We start from the raw sequence: 18952 nt of genomic DNA on the forward strand, positions 1-18952 counted from the left end.
GAAGATACTCTGATGTGTCAAGAGCGTGAGTCACAGCTAGTTCTATCAGATACGGAAAAAATCTTCGCAAGTGCCATGTCCATAGAGGAAATTAGTTCGTCAACAGTTGAGTCTCTGCAAACTTTATTAGCTGAACCTAAAGAGAGTTATCCACGGTCATCAATAAAAGAAACACCAGCCTATTCATATCTGACCTCTGTGGCTGAGGAAGTACTTTTATCAAAAGACAAGACAATGTCTGCAGTGGACAGAGGGCAAAGAGAGACTTTTCAAAAACAAGAGTCACAAAATGCTCTCTTCCTGAATCAGAGCTTAGCTGAGGAACATGCACAAAGTTTCCAGGGTCCTGATGTCACAGTCTCCAGGGTCTCTTCAGAACACACGTGCACAGAAAGTGAAATTTTGATGGAAAGTGTGGATCAACTGGATAGTGCGGGGCAAGATTTTGCAGCCAGGGTTGAGGAAGGCAAGTCCTTAAGGTTTCCATTAGCATGTGAGGAAAAGCAGGTACTGCTCAAGGAAGAACATTCTGCCACCTTGGCATTGCCCCTGAACCAAACCATGGAGTATAAAAAGGAGCCTATGGCAGTAAATGGCGTGCAGGAGGTGCAGAGAAGTGATTTTCTTTCAAAGGAAAGTTTGCTTTCTGGTATTCCAGAAGAGCAGCGATCAAACCTGAAAACTCAGATCCGCAGTGCTTTGCAAGCAGCAGTGGCCAGCGAGCAACTGAGTCTTTTCTCTGAATGGTTAAGAAACATTGAACAGGTGGAGGTCAAGGCCATAGACTTTACCCAAGAGCCCAACTGCATTATGTGCACCTATCTGATTACCTCAGTGAAATCTCTGACAGAAGAATTAACCATCACTATTAAAGACATTGATCCTCAAATGGCTGACTTGAAAACTGAACTGAAGGAGGCGTTGTGCTCTATATGTGAGGAAATGAACATTTTAACAGCTGAGGAGCCTGGAATTGAGAAAGGAGCCACAGTAGTCTTGCAGGAAGATGTTTCTCTTTCCAGTTCACAGAAGCTTGAAGCAATCACTGAACTGGAAGTTGAATCAAAGTATCTTGTCTCAAAGGAAGAGATCAGTTATTTTAAGGTGGAGAGTCAGGTCAAAGCTGTGGGTACCACAACTGCTTCTGCTGCTGTTTCTGATGGAAAACAGGATGAGATACCAAAACCATTAGAGGAAAAAAAGAAAGTCTCTGAAGGTGGTACTGAGGAGGTTGGTACAGTAGAGATAAAGGAAGCTGAGGATGAGGAAGATAGGCAGCTTGGAGAAGATGGTCCTGATGTACAGACACCCTTGGTGGACACAATTGCTGAGGAAGGTGACATCATAAGCCTTACGTCAATCATAACAAACGCCAAAGAGGTGAATTGGTATTTTGAGAGTAAACTGGTCCCTTCAGATGAAAAGTTCAAGTGTTTACAGGATCAAAATACATATACGCTAGTAATCGACAAAGTAAATAGAGAAGAGCATCAAGGAGAATATACATGTGAGGCCTTGAATGACAACGGAAAAGCAACAACTTCAGCAAAACTCACTGTAGTCAAAAGAGGTTGGATTTTTAAAGATTCAGTGGATCAAGCTCTAACATTCACTGGGTTGTCGTGACTTAGGTTTCATCACTGAATTTTCACTTACCTGCCATTGCCAGAATTTATTTAGAGTAAAAATGAAATCACAGGCATAATCATGGTTATTAACTTTTCTCCTTTTCCCTTACTGCCTTACTGGGTGGTGTGTTATAGTTATACTGCTATTTATTTAAAAAAAAATAAATGTATTTTCATATATTTCATAAAACTGATCAATGTTTTCAGTCTATTCCTATATGAAAATACTTTAATGATATGTAATCAAAAGCTGTCAGTGAACACCTAGTTACCCTGAAATCATCAGTCTCATTCTTAAATTCATAATAACCATGATTAATTGTCTATTTGTGTTTCTCATTTCGATTTCTTTTTTTTTTGCTATTGTTTCACTACATCACTTTATTTAGTAGATCATGTTTCTTTCACGGTATTCTGAGTATTCCTAGTCAGCATGGTATATTAAAAAAATACATCATGTTATGCATGTAAGCCAAAGCATCACATTTTTCACAATTCACTGGAAAATAACAATTGAATATGTTGAAAGCTGCTCATTGTCTTCTTTTGCCTTCGATGATCTTTCTCAGTTTCCAGTCACTTGTCTTAAACTGCTGCAATCCATCTCACCAATTCAACTGTTTAACTCCATTAACAGCAACAAAAGTTAGAAGGAAAAGAAAAATATGAGGTGCCTGGTAAGGAGGCGTGCTAACAGCCTCTGCTTCCCTTTGCAGCTGCTCCAGTGATCAGGAGGAGAATTGAGCCCCTGGAAGTAGCCCTGGGCCACCTCGCCAAATTTACCTGTGAGATCCACAGCGCCCCCAATGTCCGCTTCCAGTGGTTCAAAGCTGGGCGAGAAATCCATGAAAGTGACAAGTGTTCTATTCGGTCTGCAAATTATGTCACCACCCTGGAAATCCTGAGAACCCAGGTTGTTGACTGTGGCGAGTACACCTGCAAAGCTTCCAACGAGTATGGCAGTGTCAGCTGCACAGCCACACTGACTGTGACAGGTAAATGCCGTATGCTGACACAGATGTCATTCCATTTCATATTATTGCCTGTTTTACTTTCATATAGGCGCAGGAAGTGTGTGTTCTACCAACTGGAGAGACCAATAGCCAACGTGGTAACACAGTGGCTCCTGCAGAGCCTATGAGAGATGAAAAATTCTTGTTTACGTTCCTATTTCTAACAACAGCTAAAGAAAAAAATAACTTTTTATTTCAAGAGGATGTCAAGGACTCATACAAGCAGTAACTCCTGATAGTTTGGTTTGGGTTTTTGTTTTGTTCTCTTTCTTTTCTTTAAATAGTCTGGCTTGCCCCTTAGTATAAAAAATTTTCAGGACACTTTGGTGCTGCTAAAAAATAAATGATGTCCCAATATATTTAATTACTTGGAATCAATTAACCAATTAATAACAGGAAAAAAACAGAACAGAAAAAAAGGACAGAGCATAAGACTAAAGTTAAACAAATCCTAAAAAGAGATAGGGAGGTATTATAGGACTCCAAGCTAGGTTTCTCACCCTAGGCTTTATTACTAATTTAAAAATAAGAATAACTACACAAATATTCTGTTCTTAGTTTCCTAATAACATACAGGATGACTGTCAAGTAGGTAACACTCAAGTGTTTGAATTCCCTTATTTGCAAAAAAAGATTCGTAGCTCTTTCCTTTCTCTCCCTTCCTTCCCTCTCTGTCTCTCTTGCTTTCTTTCTACCATGGGAAAATGTGACTATGAGCTTATGAATTATGGTTTGGGATCAGGGGTAGCAATAACTTGTGTTGTTGACAGAAGCCATGCACTAAATGTCAGGGTGGGCCTGTCCTTTGGTCTTCTTTTTGTTTTTGAAGTTTAGTTGACTTACCATATTACCTTTATCTTCTTTTCCAATGAGAGCATGGAGGGGAAAGACAAATGCAGCACATGTCATTGACTTGAAAAATACGGGGTTACCTATAGCTTCCTCTCCTCCACAACTCTTCCATGTCGGAAACTCCACACCGCAGGCCCACAGTGACCCATTCAGTGGTTTTTACTTTGTGATCAGAGAATATCTATGCCACTAAGTGCATGGCATTATTCTTAATGACACTTTGGGAAATTTCTTTATCCAAAATAGGCCTGTTCAGTAATGGAACTAACACTTGAGCTTCAAGTCACAGAGGAAAGAAGACGAGGATTTTTTTTTAATCAGAAAGAGAGGTTCCTAAAGGCTTTCTTCCAAATGCAGAATGGACAAAGAAAATTACTGTTATATATATTTTTACAAGTTTGAAATGGTTTAGCAGATGCATTTATAGTTGAAACATGAGGGTTAGACTTTACAAAACTATTCAAACTTTTTCTATTACTCACTTAATATCCCTGCTCTTCAGAAAAGTCAAGAACATTTTCTTCATATTCCTTATAGTTTTCTGATTTGCAGAAATAAAGTACCAGTTGAATTGCTTATCAGATAGTTCAAACAATCAGCTAATAAAATGGACAGATCTTTAGCAATTGTAAGTTAATGTTATGAAATAAAAGAAGAACAAATCTTCTTTAATTTCAAGTGCTCTCTTGCTCCGCTATAAAAAACTTTCTTGTCCCTTTCCTTTGATGCATCTTTTCATCTTCTTAATACATTACCCTACTTTAAATAATGTCTCATGTCCATCTAAAGCTATAACTCATCTCTTCTCTTTCTTGGAATATGTAATTACAACAGGAGCTTTGTGGGGACAAAATATAACACTGAAAACATTTCTCTTACAGAGGCATATCCACCAACCTTCTTCTCCAGACCTAAGTCCATAACGACTTTTGTGGGTAAGGCAGCCAAGTTTCTCTGCACAGTGACAGGCACTCCCGTGATTGAAACCATTTGGCAGAAAGATGGCATGGCCCTCTCACCTTCCCCTACCTGCAAGATTTCAGATGTAGACAACAAACACATTTTAGAGCTCTCAAATCTTACAGTTCACGACAGAGGAGTTTACTCCTGTAAGGCTTCTAACAAGTTTGGAGCCGACACGTGCCAAGCTGAGTTGGACATAATTGACAAACCACATTTCATTAAAGAACTGGAGCCTGTACAATCAGCTATCAATAAGAAGATCCACCTTGAGGGCCAAGTAGATGAAGACAGAAAAGTCACAATCACGTGGAGCAAAAATGGGCAGAAGCTCCCCCCGGGGAAAGATTATAAGATTTATTTTGAAGATAAAATAGCATCACTTGAGATCCCTCTGGCCAAACTCAAAGATTCGGGAACTTATGTTTGCACAGCTTCCAATGAGGCTGGAAGCAGCTCCACTTCAGCGACAGTAACTATCAGAGGTAAGAAGTGTGTGAACAATGTTTCACTCCCTTCTCTTCAGGGATGCCTCAATAGACAAACTGTTGACACACTGCAGTCGGCGCATTTTGTGATGAAAATGATTTCATCCCAGCAAATGTTTTGGTTTGGGGAAATCCTGAAATTGTTTGATTTTATTTTTTTAGTCTTTTCCAGAATTCACTTACTCTTGTTTGTTTCAAGCTGTCTGCCATTAACATAGCTTGCTTAAAACTACTTCTAAGAACTTTGAGTGTCTAGGCAATCCTTAAATATCTTCTTTCATAAAATTGCTCTTTGTCTAAGTAGAATTTGTTTAGTTTTGTTTTTGTTTATTTTTTAAATAAAGAGCCTGGGAAAATGTTTTGGAATCATAGAAATGTGGAAAGCTATTAAATACATCAAAACCTGTTCAGGAATTTCATGAGGATATTTTGTGTGTGTGTTGTATGTCTTTTTATTGTGTGATGTCTACTTTGTGTGTGTGTACTTTATGCTTCAGATATCTTTTCCTTTTCTTTTTTGTTAACTTCATATAGAGCCACCATCCTTTGTGAAGAAGGTGGATCCTTCTTACCTAATGCTCCCAGGTGAATCAGCACGCCTCCACTGCAAGCTGAAAGGCTCACCTGTGATCCAGGTTACTTGGTTTAAAAATAACAAAGAACTTACTGAGAGTAACACGATCAGAATGTCTTTTGTCAATTCTGAGGCTGTCCTTGATATTACGGATGTAAAAGTTGAAGACAGCGGGACTTACTCATGTGAAGCAGTGAATGACGTTGGCAGTGACAGTTGCAGCTCTGAAATAGTTATCAAAGGTTTGTTGACTTGGTCATAGTCCATTGGTTTTTGAGAAAAGATTTTCTTTTTAATTGTTTGTAACACATAACTTATACAATACTTTCATGCTTTTGTAGAACCTCCTTCTTTCATCAAAACTCTTGAGCCTGCAGACATAGTGAGAGGAACAAATGCCCTGCTTCAGTGTGAAATCGCAGGCACTGGACCATTTGAAATTAGCTGGTTCAAGGATAAGAAGCAAATTCGAAGTAGTAAAAAGTACAGGTTGTTTTCTCAGAAGTCCATTGTGTCCCTGGAGATCTTTTCTTTTAATAGTGCGGACGTTGGTGACTATGAGTGTGTGGTTGCTAATGAAGTTGGGAAGTGTGGCTGTGTTGCAACCCACTTACTAAAAGGTTAGTGCTTGAAAAATTGATATCTCTTTAATAAATTGTCGAAACAGCTTTCTTAGCTCAAAGAAGTAAAATAGGTACACTCTCTTCTCCTAATTTTTGAAAATACATTTTGCCTTCGGTTTGACCTAGGACCCTGGGGACAGTGCAGTCTTTATCTTGAGGCCAGTGTAAATATTGAGTCTCTGATGGTGGTGGTGGTTTAGTTGCTAAGTTGCATCCAACTCTTGTGACCCCACGGACTGTAGCCCAACAGGCTCCTCTGTCCGTGGGATTTTCCAGTCAAGAATACTGGAGTGGGTTGCCGTTTCCTTCTCAAGGGGATCTTCTGGACCCAGGAATTGAACCCGGGTCTACAAAAGTGAATTATGCAATAAGCGATTTTGTCAGCTGATAGCCATGTATCTTTGCATCTTCTTCTTGCATGGAATTGTAATACCTCTTAAATTGAATTTCTTTTTCTAATCAACCAACACTATGGACTAGATAAATGTAATCGAGATAAAATTCTTGAATGCACATGGTGTCAAAGTGTTTGGGAATGATCAATTTTATATGCTGTCTTTCTTTAACTAGAACCACCAACCTTTGTAAAGAAAGTAGATGATTTTACTGCACTGGTGGGACAGACAGTTACCTTCCAAGCTGCCGTGAGAGGGTCAGAACCCATTTCTGTCACATGGATGAAAGGACAGGAGATCATTAAAGAAGATGGAAAGATCAAAATGAGCTTTGCCAATGGTGTGACAATCTTGATAATCCCTGATGTGCAGATTAGTTTTGGTGACAAATACACATGCCTGGCTGAAAATGAAGCTGGAAGCCAAACGTCTGTTGGGGAATTAATAGTTAAAGGTTCGTGGAGGAACGTTTTGAATTGATATTTCCTTTAAAAATGAAACCTTAATCGACACTGCAGAATTCTAACTATTTAATACCATTGTAGAACCCGCTAAAATCATTGAGAGACCAGAACTGATCCAGGTGACCGCAGGAGACCCAGCCACGCTGGAGTACACAGTCACAGGCACCCCAGAACTCAAGCCAAAATGGTACAAAGATGGGAGACCTTTGGTCACCAGTAAAAAGTATAGGATAAGTTTTAAAAACAATGTTGCCCAACTCAAATTTTATTCAGCTGAACTGCACGATAGCGGCCAGTACACATTTGAGATTTCCAACGAAGTGGGCAGCAGCTCCTGTGAGACAACCTTCACTGTCTTAGGTTAGTATCCGAGAAACCTGTGCTCCCATATTCCTTTGAAACCCAACCAACGACAGACACTAAAATTACTGAGCCCTTTTCCGCATTGTTCTTTCTTCTCTTCTTGTGCCATGAACAGATCGAGACATTGCTCCATTCTTCACCAAACCCCTTCGCAACGTGGACAGTGTGGTTAGTGGCACCTGCAGGCTGGACTGCAAAATTGCTGGCTCCCTCCCCATGAGGGTGTCCTGGTTTAAGGATGGTAAAGAAATAACCTCCTCTGACAGATACAGAATAGCCTTTGTGGAAGGCACAGCCTCTTTGGAGATAAGCAGAGTAGACATGAGTGATGCAGGGAATTTCACCTGTCGAGCCACGAATTCTGTGGGAAGCAAAGACTGCAGGGGAGCCCTGATTGTACAAGGTTGGCTGGAGACTGTGCCTTTCATTCTTACGTAAATGATGTTCAAATTAAGGTATCTTCCTTTCAATGGCACCTCTTAACTCTTTGAAATTCTTTCTTATACTCCTTTAGAACCACCCAGTTTTGTAACTAAACCTGCATCAAAGGATGTCCTTCCTGGCTCGGCTGTGTGCCTGAAGAGCACCTTCCAAGGGTCTACCCCTTTCACAATCAGATGGTTTAAGGGTGACAAAGAGCTGATTTCTGGTGGAAGCTGCTATATCAACAAAGAAGCTTTGGAAAGTTCCCTGGAACTATATTCAGTAAAAACAACTGATTCAGGCACATATACCTGTAAAATCAGCAACGTGGCCGGAGCTGTGGAGTGCAGTGCAAACTTATTTGTAAAAGGTTTGCAGAATTTCCTTGACATCTTTGAGCTACCATTGTTAGTTCTTGCCTCTTTCTCACGTCTCTGAATGACTTCCTTCCACAGAACCTGCCACATTTGTTGAAAGATTAGAGCTGTCCCAGCTGTTAAAGAAGGGAGACACTACCCAGCTAGCCTGCAAAGTCACCGGCACCCCTCCAATTAAAATAACATGGTTTGCAAATGATAGAGAAATTAAGGAGAGCAGCAAACACAAAATGTCTTTTGTGGAGTCCACTGCGGTTCTAAGACTTACAGATATTGCTGTTGAAGACAGTGGTGAATATATGTGTGAGGCTCAAAATGAGGCTGGCAGTGACCACTGCAGTAGCATTCTGATAGTCAAAGGTTTGTGTTCACATTGTCCCTTGTGTTACCAAAGTTATGGCCCGGGGCACAGACTCCCGTCCCATTAACTCAAAATAATTCCTTTCCACTGTAGAGTCACCTTACTTTACCAAGGAATTTAAGCCCATTGAAGTGTTGAAGGAATATGATGTCATGTTGCTGGCTGAGGTGGCAGGCACGCCTCCCTTTGAGATCACTTGGTTCAAAGACAACACCACACTGCGAAGTGGCAGGAAGTATAAAACCTTCATTCAGGATCAGCTGGTTAGCCTGCAGATCCTCAAGTTTGTAGCTGCGGATGCGGGCGAATACCAGTGTCGGGTCACCAACGAGGTGGGCAGCAGCACCTGCAGTGCCAGGGTGACTTTAAGAGGTTAGTGTCAGTGCTAATGACAGACTGGCTTTTCTTTGGAGTCAATGCTTTTTGTTAAGCTGGTTTTGCTCTAGAGTCAGTATTGATTGCGAGTTCATTCTTCCACTAGAACCCCCAACCTTTGTAAAGAAGATCGAGAGCACCAGCTCCCTTAGAGGAGGCACCGCTGCCTTCCAGGCCACGCTGAAGGGCTCCCTGCCCATCACGGTGACTTGGCTGAAAGACAACGATGAAATCACTGAAGATGATAACATAAGAATGACCTTTGAGAACAATGTGGCAAGTCTGTACCTCAGTGGCATTGAAATCAAGCACGATGGGAAATATGTGTGCCAGGCCAAAAATGATGCAGGAATACAAAGGTGTTCCGCAGTACTCTCAGTAAAAGGTTGGTTCAGAAAGCTCACTGTGGGTTCTAGGAAAAAAATGCAGATGTAAGCCTTTAAGCAGAGCCATTCACAACCCACATCTATCCCTTTGTTTTCCATAGAACCTGCAACAATCATTGAGGAGGCTGTGTCTATAGATGTCACCCAAGGAGACCCTGCCACTTTGCAGGTTAAATTTTCAGGGACTAAGGAGATTACAGCCAAATGGTTTAAAGATGGCCAAGAACTGACCCTGGGCCAAAAATATAAAATCAGTGTCACTGACACTGTCTCTATACTGAAGATTATTTCTACAGAAAAGAGAGATAGTGGTGAATATACTTTTGAAGTCCAAAATGATGTCGGGAGGAGCAGCTGCAAGGCTAGCATTAATGTCTTAGGTTGGTACAGCTTTTCTATGGCAAGGAATTGGGCATTTCTATGCTCTCTCATCTCTTTCAATTTTAGAAAAAAAGTATAAATCAGTAGATTGACTTTTTTTTTTTGCTTTTTCATTGCATAGATCTTATCATACCTCCATCATTCACCAAAAAGCTGAAGAAAATGGACAGCATTAAAGGGTCTTCCATTGACTTAGAATGTATAGTGGCCGGGTCACATCCCATAAGCATTCAGTGGTTCAAAGATGACCAAGAAATAACAGCTAGTGAAAAATACAAGTTCTCTTTTCATGACAATACTGCCTTCTTGGAAATCAGTCAGCTGGAAGGTTCAGACAGTGGCACCTACACTTGTTCTGCCACTAACAAGGCAGGACACAACCAGTGCAGCGGCCATCTGACAGTCAAAGGTTGGCAAATTTTGTCTCTGCCTCTGGAGAACTTACTGCTCTCTCATTTCTTAATTCTTTCCTTGACTGATTGGTTCTAAAATAAACCTTCCTTTCCCCTTTTGCTTCTTCTTCTTTCACCCCAGAACCCCCTTACTTCCTGGAAAAGCCACAGTCACAAGATGTCAATCCCAATACAAGGGTTCAATTAAAGGCATTTGTGGGTGGCACTGCACCCATGACGATAAAGTGGTTTAAAGATAACAAAGAGTTGCACTCCGGAGCGGCTCGCTCAGTCTGGAAGGATGACACCTCCACCATCCTGGAGCTCTTTTCAGCCAAAGCTGCTGATTCGGGGACCTACATTTGCCAACTGAGCAATGATGTTGGCACAGCAACCACTAAAGCCACTCTCTTTGTGAAAGGTCTGGTCTCTGTATCTTCTCACTGTCTTGCTTGCCTAGATTTTCTTCAGGGGAGAGGGCTTGAGAAAACAGTTTTGTTCATTGGTCTTTAGTATAAAAAATGTTCAACATCACACGTTTTTTCCCATCTTTAGAACCTCCTCAATTCATTAAGAAGCCCAGCCCAGTCCTAGTGCTGAGGAATGGACAATCCACAACATTTGAATGCCAAATAACAGGCACTCCTGAAATCAGAGTTTCTTGGTATCTGGACGGGAATGAAATAACAGCCGTTAAGAAACATGGCATCTCCTTCATTGATGGTTTAGCCACTTTCCAGATATCTGGGGCCAGGGTGGAAAATAGTGGGACTTACGTCTGTGAAGCTCAAAACGATGCAGGCACTGCAAGCTGCAGCATTGAGTTAAAAGTGAAAGGTGTGTTACTGCTTCTCTGTTCCATTCTGGCTATGCTCCTGGCTGGTCCTTGGGTCTTCCCTGGAGTAAGCTGTTCTCTGTCTCCTTTTTGAATCTTTAGAACCTCCCACCTTTATCAGGGAACTGAAACCCGTCGAGGTAGTCAAAGATAGTGATGTGGAGCTGGAGTGTGAAGTTATGGGAACATCTCCATTCCAAGTCACTTGGCTGAGGAATAACAAGGAAATTCGGAGCAGCAAAAAATACACTCTGACTGACAGAGTGTCAGTGTTTAATCTCAACATAAACAGATGTGACCCTTCAGACACTGGTGACTACCAGTGCATCGTATCCAATGAAGGCGGCAGCTGCTCTTGCAGCGCTCGAGTCTCTCTGAAAGGTCAGTTGGATGCAAGGGAGCCGGCTGCCCAATACAAATTCTGTAATGTTTTCATCTTGTGATGATGGGTAGGAGTTCAGATATACCTCCTCTTCTCATACTGTCTACTTTAATCACAGAGCCACCCTCATTCATAAAGAAGATAGAAAACATCACTACTGTTTTGAAAAGTTCTGCCACCTTTCAGAGCACTGTGGCAGGCTCTCCTCCCATTTCTGTCACCTGGCTCAAGGACGATCAGATTCTGGATGAAGATGATAATGTTCACATCTCCTTTGTGAACAACGTGGCCACACTTCAAATTAGATCTGTGGATAATGGACACAGTGGGAGGTACACGTGTCAAGCCAAGAACGAGTCAGGAGTTGAGAGGTGTTATGCATTCCTTTTAGTACAAGGTGTGTAAGCTAGCCCCTTTCAGAGTTATTCTGTGGAGACAATTTCACAAGCAATACCTTTTTTCCATGGAATTATGAGTGCAACTCATCCATGTTTTCATTCTTACTACAGAACCTGCTCAGATCATAGAGAAAGCTAAATCTGTCGATGTAACTGAGAAAGATCCAGTGACCTTGGAGTGTGTCGTGGCCGGAACACCAGAACTCAAAGTCAAGTGGCTTAAAGATGGGAAACAGATTGTGCCTAGTAGATATTTTTCAATGAGTTTTGAAAACAACGTGGCCAGTTTTAGGATTCAGTCAGTAATGAAGCAAGACAGTGGCGAGTATACTTTCAAGGTGGAAAATGACTTTGGAAGCAGTAGCTGTGATGCTTACCTGAGAGTACTAGGTTTGTACTCTTGGCCCAGTCAATTTCCCTTATGTATATTATGTGCTTGGTAAACAAGTGGCAACATTTAATGGATGTGTTTTATTGTTTGCATTGGACAGATCAAAATATTCCTCCATCATTCACCAAAAAGTTAACCAAAATGGATAAAGTTCTAGGCTCTTCCATTCATATGGAGTGCAAAGTTTCTGGCTCGCTTCCTATTAGTGCTCAGTGGTTTAAGGATGGAAAAGAAATATCTACAAGTGCAAAATACAGACTCGTCTGTCATGAGAACACTGTATCACTGGATGTTAACAATCTGGAATTAGAAGACACTGCGAATTACACATGCCGAGTATCAAACGTAGCAGGGGATGCTGCATGCAGTGGCATCTTGACTGTAAAAGGTTAGAATTTCTTAACCTCTTCCTGACTCTTCTCTCTGGTTGCTTTTAAATGTAACACTCTTTCCTGGTGTCCTTTAAAACTAAAAATCGCCATAGTTCTGTTTCTTTAAATACATCTATATTGAGTTCAAGAAATATTCAGTCATTACCTCTTTTCAGTAATGTTTTCTTACATGTCCTTAAAACTGTTGAAATAATCCAAATACAAGGCATTTAATCATATGCATTTCTCTTAAAATCTGTAGAACCTCCAAGCTTCCTAGTGAAACCTGAGCGACAACAAGCCATACCTGACTCTACGGTGGAATTTAAAGCTGTACTAAAAGGAACACCACCGTTTAAAATCAAGTGGTTTAAGGATGATGTGGAACTTGCCTCTGGACCTAAATGTTTCATTGGCTTGGAAGGGTCAACTAGCTTCTTAAATCTCTACTCAGTGGATGCTTCCAAGACTGGACAGTATACTTGCCAAGTTACCAATGATGTTGGTAGCGACTCTTGTACCACAGTGTTGCTTGTGACAGGTGTGCAAGTTTGATTGTTTTATGTTTCTGTCTGACCTGTAGCTCTGGTCCTTTCTCTAATCTTTTACAATTCATCTACCCAGTCAAGAAAATACCCTTCTATTTGCCAGGCATTGTTCCTGTTTCATGTTTTTCTCTTTCTTGTACTACATAATTGAACTTTTGTTATTTATATCTATTATGTTCCCTCATAATCTCCTCTTTTCTTCACTCTCTAGAACCACCAAAGTTTGTAAAGAAACTAGAAGCAACCAAAATAGTGAAAGCAGGTGACTCAGCACGACTTGAATGCAAAATAACTGGATCCCCAGACATCAGAGTTGTGTGGTACAGAAATGAACATGAACTCCCAGCCAGTGATAAATACAGAATGGCTTTCATTGACTCAGTGGCCATCTTACAGATGAATAATCTTGGTACTGAGGACACTGGGGATTTCATTTGTGAGGCTCAGAATCCTGCTGGCAGCACAAGCTGTAGTACCAAGGTTATTGTGAAAGGTAGAAACCTCTTTCTTCTCTTCCTCATTACCTGAAGCCCACCTTCTTCTCCTCTGGCTATCAGAGCTCTTCATTGTTTTACTGTCATTTTTAGCTTCCATTTGAGATCACAGGACATTTTCCCAAATAGTATTATTCCTGTTTTTAGATGTTTTTCATAAGATTTGCTTACATATAGATAATCATTCTGAGATATTTTTCTTGTTATGCCAATGCCATAATTCTAATCACCTCAGCATATTAGCCAAGCAGTTCAAATTTGATGTTTCAAAACACTCAAAAAAGGAAGGCATTTTAAAATTAACTTTTGTGTTCAGTCAACTTATAAATATATCATCATCCTCAGCATGATCTTTATCTTTTATTTAAAACAAAGACTATTTACCACATAGATCCCAAGATTGAAGCAATAGAGCTTTTAACCTTACATTTACAACAGGACAATTATATATATTTTTTCTCTCTCCAAAACTAGTTCCTAGTTTTTAAAATAAGATCACTATACCTTGTTGTAAATAGTACTAGTATTTTCCAGAATTTTTGTCACAGAATCTAAGTTTGTCATATTGTGAGGCAATTATTTCAAAAACCATTTGTTGATGTGGAAGACTTAGAGCACAGATGTTGTGATAACTTCCAAGTATCCCAACAGTAAAGCACATAACAAAAAAATTTTATCCCTGAAGTCAGGACCCCATACCTCATGCAGATCATATTAATCTTTACACTTGGGTTTGGAGGTTTGTTTGGTTTTTGTTTTGGTTTACAATTTCACATCAATCTTTACTAAATTAGTAAAGTGGTGTAGCAGAATGTTGAGCTGCTCGGTAAGGCTGTCTGGGGTCTAGTCTGGGTCCTCAGCCAGTGAAGCCAAGTGATTCTGTAAAGGCCCTATTGCTTCTCTGAAGCTATTACTCTTCAACACTAAAGTGATAGTGCCTGACCTGTGTTAGTATTTTGACTCTTTCTTCCAATTTTTAAACAAAGAAATAAAAATATTATATGGAGTTGAGTAGCCCAGTTCATGAGGAATTCTTGTTTTTTACAGAACCACCTGTTTTTAGCAGCTTCCCTCCTGAGGTAGAAACCCTTAAAAATGCTGAAGTTAGTATTGAATGTGAACTTTCGGGAACACCACCATTTGAGGTGGTTTGGTACAAAGATAAGCGACAACTCCGAAGTAGCAAGAAATACAAGATTGCGTCCAAAAATTTCCATGCAAGTATTCACATTCTCAATGTTGACACTTCAGACATTGGTGAATACCACTGCAAAGCACAGAACGAAGTGGGAAGTGATACTTGCATTTGTACTGTGAAACTAAAAGGTAAGCATTATTTCCTGCATGTGGCAGAAATAGCAGGAACGTGCAAAATGGTAATTGTTTTCTCTTTTTCATTATCTGGACAATCTTTCCAACAACCTCCATCCATCTTTCCCTGTTCAGAACCACCAAGATTTGTCTCCAAGCTGAACAGCCTCACTGTTGTAGCTGGTGAGCCTGCTGAGTTACAAGCATCCATAGAAGGCACCCAGCCTATTTCTGTCCAGTGGCTTAAAGAGAAGGAAGAAGTGGTTAGAGAAAGTGAAAACATCAGAATTACATTTGTGGAAAATGTTGCAACCCTGAAGTTTTCAAAAGCAGAACCAGCTGATGCTGGGAAGTATATCTGCCAAATCAAGAATGACGGTGGAATGAGGGAGAACATGGCCACGTTGACTGTCTTAGGTTGGTACAATATGGTGCAGTGGTTCTCTGCTGTAAGGAGGTGCCAAAGACTGAGATGACTTACCAAGAGATACTGGTAGAATTTCCTTTTTTTTAATTTCTAGAACTATGTCGATCCTCACCTATTTCAAAGGTTTATGGAAAAGGACCTTTCAAACACTCTTTTTTGTGTCTGTGATCCTAGCAAAAATGAACCATTTTTATTGTTTTCTTGATGAATTAGTAGAGAAAATCATGACTGTCTTTTGTTTAACCATGAAAAAAATGAGAGTCCAACATATGCTACAAGGAGATTTTTTTTCTCAAGTATTAGTGTTTAAGTGGACAAAAACTCCAAAGATTGAAGTTTGATAAGAATGACTTGCACTTTCATCTTTGGGCATATTCATTTTTAATTTTGCAGTTGTTTGAATAACAACTTTCAAAAAGCTGTCTTTAGCATCTTAAAGTAGAAAAATAATACTGAGCAATTCATAGCAACATGTGGGCTTTGTTCTAGAGAGGGTCAAATACAAATCAATATATGACATTGAATTATTTCAGAAGTTGAATAATGCAAAAGCATATTTCTTAATAATTCCTATAATTTCATGACAGCATGTAATTAGGGAATCTCATTTTAAGGTCTAGAGAAAGAGGGCCTGAAGATATCCATATCATTGGAAGAAACAGTGTTAATGAATTTGATAGTTAGAGACAAGGTGAAGCTAACGGGCTTTAACAGATGGCTATCACATTTTATTTCAGAACCTGCGGTCATTGTCGAGAAAGCAGGTTCGATGACAGTGACTGTAGGAGAAGCGTGCACTCTGGAGTGTAAGGTGGCAGGCACTCCCGAACTCTCAGTCGAATGGTACAAGGATGGAAAGCTGTTGACCAGCAGCCAAAAACACAAATTTAGCTTCTACAACAAAATCTCTTCCTTAAAGATTCTCTCTGTGGAAAAGCAGGACGCAGGCACATACACTTTCCAAGTTCAAAATAATGTTGGAAAAAGCAGCTGCACAGCTGTGATCGATGTTTCAGGTTAGTTGCGACGTGTTCTTCCCATTGCTTCGGCAAATTCCTTTCACAAGCTTTCTTCCCTCGAGTCTCTTCTCTTCTTTCAAACCGCAAGTCTCTTGCCTCTCCTCCTGCAGACCGAATGGTTCCTCCCTCTTTCACACGAAGACTGAAAGGTACCATTGGAGTGCTGGGTACATCTTGCATCTTGGAGTGCAAAGTAGCTGGATCATCACCTATCTCTGTTGCCTGGTTTCATGAGAAAACCAAGATTGTCAGTGGAGCGAAGTACCAAACTACATTTTCAGATAACGTCTGCGCATTGCAGCTCAATTCTCTGGACGCATCAGATACGGGCAGTTACACATGTGTGGCTGCTAATGTCGCCGGGTCTGATGAGTGCCGTGCGGTGTTGGCTGTACAAGGTCAGTGTCAGACACTCACATCCTTTCTTACAAGTTCTTCTTTGGGTGCCCATCCCTGCTGACACATTCAAAAGGCGTCTTCTTTTTGATAAAAATCGCAACTAAATCTGAAACTTACAGGATCTTTTCATTGTCCTCCTTGCTTGTATAGAACCACCCTCTTTCGTGAAGGAACCTGAACCTTTGGAAGTACTACCAGGCAAAAACATCACCTTCACAAGTGTTATTAGAGGAACCCCTCCATTTAAGGTCGGCTGGTTCAGAGGTGCCAGAGAACTGGTGAAAGGAGACAGGTGCAACATCTATTTTGAAGACACTGTGGCAGAACTGGAATTATTTAATGTCGACGTCTCTCAGAGTGGGGAATACACCTGTGTGGTTTCTAACAATGCTGGCCAAACATTCTGCACTACCCGTCTGTTTGTAAAAGGTTTGCTCCAGTGCATTGTGCTTCCTGCTTTTTAAGTGGCATCTTTGTTCGTGTTTTCACTGTGTTTAATGGCTATGCTTTGTCACTCCCCAGAACCAGCTGTGTTTGTGAAGAAACTGAGTGATCACTTTGTAGAACCAGGGAAATCCATCATTTTGGAAAGTACCTACATGGGAACACTCCCCATTTCGGTTACATGGAAAAAGGATGGTTTCAACATAACACCCTCTGAAAAATGCAACATAGTCACAACAGAGAAGACCTGCATCCTGGAAATTCTGAACAGCACAAAAAGAGATGCAGGACAGTATTCCTGCGAGATTGAAAATGAGGCGGGAAGGGATGTTTGCGAAGCTCTGGTGTCTACATTAGGTGTGTTTCTTATTCTCAAATGATTGGCATTTGTCTAACGTGAGGCACGGTTCGTATGGTTTTCTTTAGTCTCAGTTGCTGATCATGAACCTTTCTTCGTTAGAACCACCTTATTTTGTTACGGAACTGGAGCCTCTGGAGGCATCAGTGGGAGATTCGGTTTCCTTACAATGCCAAGTTGCTGGAACCCCAGAAATTACAGTGTCTTGGTACAAAGGCGATACCAAGTTACGGCCGACTCCTGAGTACAGGACTTATTTTACAAACAACGTGGCCACACTTGTTTTTAATAAAGTGAACATCAATGACAGTGGAGAGTACACATGTAAAGCAGAGAACAGTATAGGAACTGCCTTTTCTAAGACTGTCTTCAGAATTCAAGGTGATGATTTTATTTTACAAATGAAGGAATTTCTTCTTCCTTATCTTCACACTTACCTTTATGGGGAAATTTTTGTTTCACCTACTAATGCCTCAAGTATTACTTGTCTTCCTACAGAGCGCCAGCTCCCACCTTCCTTTGCAAGACAGTTAAAGGACGTTGAACAAACTGTTGGGTTACCAGTTACCCTCACTTGTCGATTGAACGGCTCCGCACCCATCCAAGTGAGCTGGTACAGAGACGGGGTACTTTTACGAGATGATGAAAATCTACAGACATCGTTTGTAGATAATGTGGCAACTCTAAAAATTTTGCAAACAGACTTGAGTCACTCTGGCCAGTACTCTTGTTCAGCTTCTAATCCACTTGGAACAGCGTCTTCCAGTGCTAGACTGACAGCAAGAGGTTTGTTCCCATGTTACTCTTTTCTCTTTGCAAACCATGACTTCCTATTCATTGTCAAAGCAGAAATAGCCAATAGAGAACAACAGCAAAAAGCATGTTGATTTTTCTTCTCATCTTCCAGAACCTAAGAAATCTCCCTTCTTTGACATCAAGCCTGTATCTATAGATATTATTGCTGGGGAAAGTGCTGACTTTGAGTGCCATGTTACTGGTGCTCAACCAATGCGAATTACTTGGTCAAAAGATAACAAGGAGATCCGTCCTGGAGGAAACTACACAATTACATGTGTGGGAAACACTCCCCATTTGAGAATTCTTAAAGTAGGCAAAGGAGACTCTGGTCAATATACTTGCCAAGCAACCAATGATGTTGGCAAAGACGTGTGCTCAGCTCAACTCAGTGTAAAAGGTATATCTCTACATGGCACTGACCAGTACTCATTCTTTCCCATGTTGCATAATTTTCTTCAGCAAAGTTTCTTTACTTTTTAAATGTTTGGGATGAACTAACTAGATCATATTGGAATTTGTATATTAGTGTTGGAGGCAACATTAATCAAAGTTCTATTTTCCTTTTTATTTTGTTTTTTAAATTAGTGTATTTCTAAGTATAATCTTATCAGAGTGTTGTTTATGTGAAATTTGTTAAATGTCATTTCATCTCTTGTTTTCACTCTTTCCTGTTATATGGCATTCTGAATTATCATTTTGGTCAAATACTTCTATAATACATT

The 18952-nt window shown here is 40.4% G+C and overlaps 1 protein-coding gene across 1 annotated transcript in view; it reads left to right on the top strand.

Moving 5' to 3' along the window:
• Positions 1 to 18952, top strand: part of TTN (titin) — a 274932-nt gene that overhangs the window by 66651 nt on the left and 189329 nt on the right. The window contains exons 46-75 of the mRNA XM_081579499.1: positions 2345 to 2623; positions 4375 to 4938; positions 5476 to 5757; positions 5857 to 6135; positions 6709 to 6987; positions 7079 to 7357; positions 7476 to 7763; positions 7875 to 8153; positions 8239 to 8520; positions 8615 to 8893; positions 9003 to 9281; positions 9384 to 9662; positions 9785 to 10072; positions 10198 to 10476; positions 10611 to 10892; positions 10993 to 11271; positions 11391 to 11669; positions 11782 to 12060; positions 12162 to 12449; positions 12695 to 12973; positions 13192 to 13473; positions 14522 to 14800; positions 14921 to 15202; positions 15950 to 16228; positions 16342 to 16629; positions 16781 to 17059; positions 17153 to 17431; positions 17535 to 17813; positions 17931 to 18218; positions 18340 to 18627. Of these exons, the coding sequence (XP_081435625.1) occupies positions 2345 to 2623; positions 4375 to 4938; positions 5476 to 5757; positions 5857 to 6135; positions 6709 to 6987; positions 7079 to 7357; positions 7476 to 7763; positions 7875 to 8153; positions 8239 to 8520; positions 8615 to 8893; positions 9003 to 9281; positions 9384 to 9662; positions 9785 to 10072; positions 10198 to 10476; positions 10611 to 10892; positions 10993 to 11271; positions 11391 to 11669; positions 11782 to 12060; positions 12162 to 12449; positions 12695 to 12973; positions 13192 to 13473; positions 14522 to 14800; positions 14921 to 15202; positions 15950 to 16228; positions 16342 to 16629; positions 16781 to 17059; positions 17153 to 17431; positions 17535 to 17813; positions 17931 to 18218; positions 18340 to 18627 (8724 nt within the window). The remainder of the gene's footprint in view (positions 1 to 2344; positions 2624 to 4374; positions 4939 to 5475; positions 5758 to 5856; positions 6136 to 6708; positions 6988 to 7078; positions 7358 to 7475; positions 7764 to 7874; positions 8154 to 8238; positions 8521 to 8614; positions 8894 to 9002; positions 9282 to 9383; positions 9663 to 9784; positions 10073 to 10197; positions 10477 to 10610; positions 10893 to 10992; positions 11272 to 11390; positions 11670 to 11781; positions 12061 to 12161; positions 12450 to 12694; positions 12974 to 13191; positions 13474 to 14521; positions 14801 to 14920; positions 15203 to 15949; positions 16229 to 16341; positions 16630 to 16780; positions 17060 to 17152; positions 17432 to 17534; positions 17814 to 17930; positions 18219 to 18339; positions 18628 to 18952) is intronic.

Source organism: Giraffa tippelskirchi, chromosome 3, assembly GCF_054371585.1.
Source record: "Giraffa tippelskirchi isolate mGirTip1 chromosome 3, T2T-mGirTip1v1.2.pri, whole genome shotgun sequence".
Classification (NCBI taxonomy): Eukaryota; Metazoa; Chordata; class Mammalia; order Artiodactyla; family Giraffidae; genus Giraffa; species Giraffa tippelskirchi.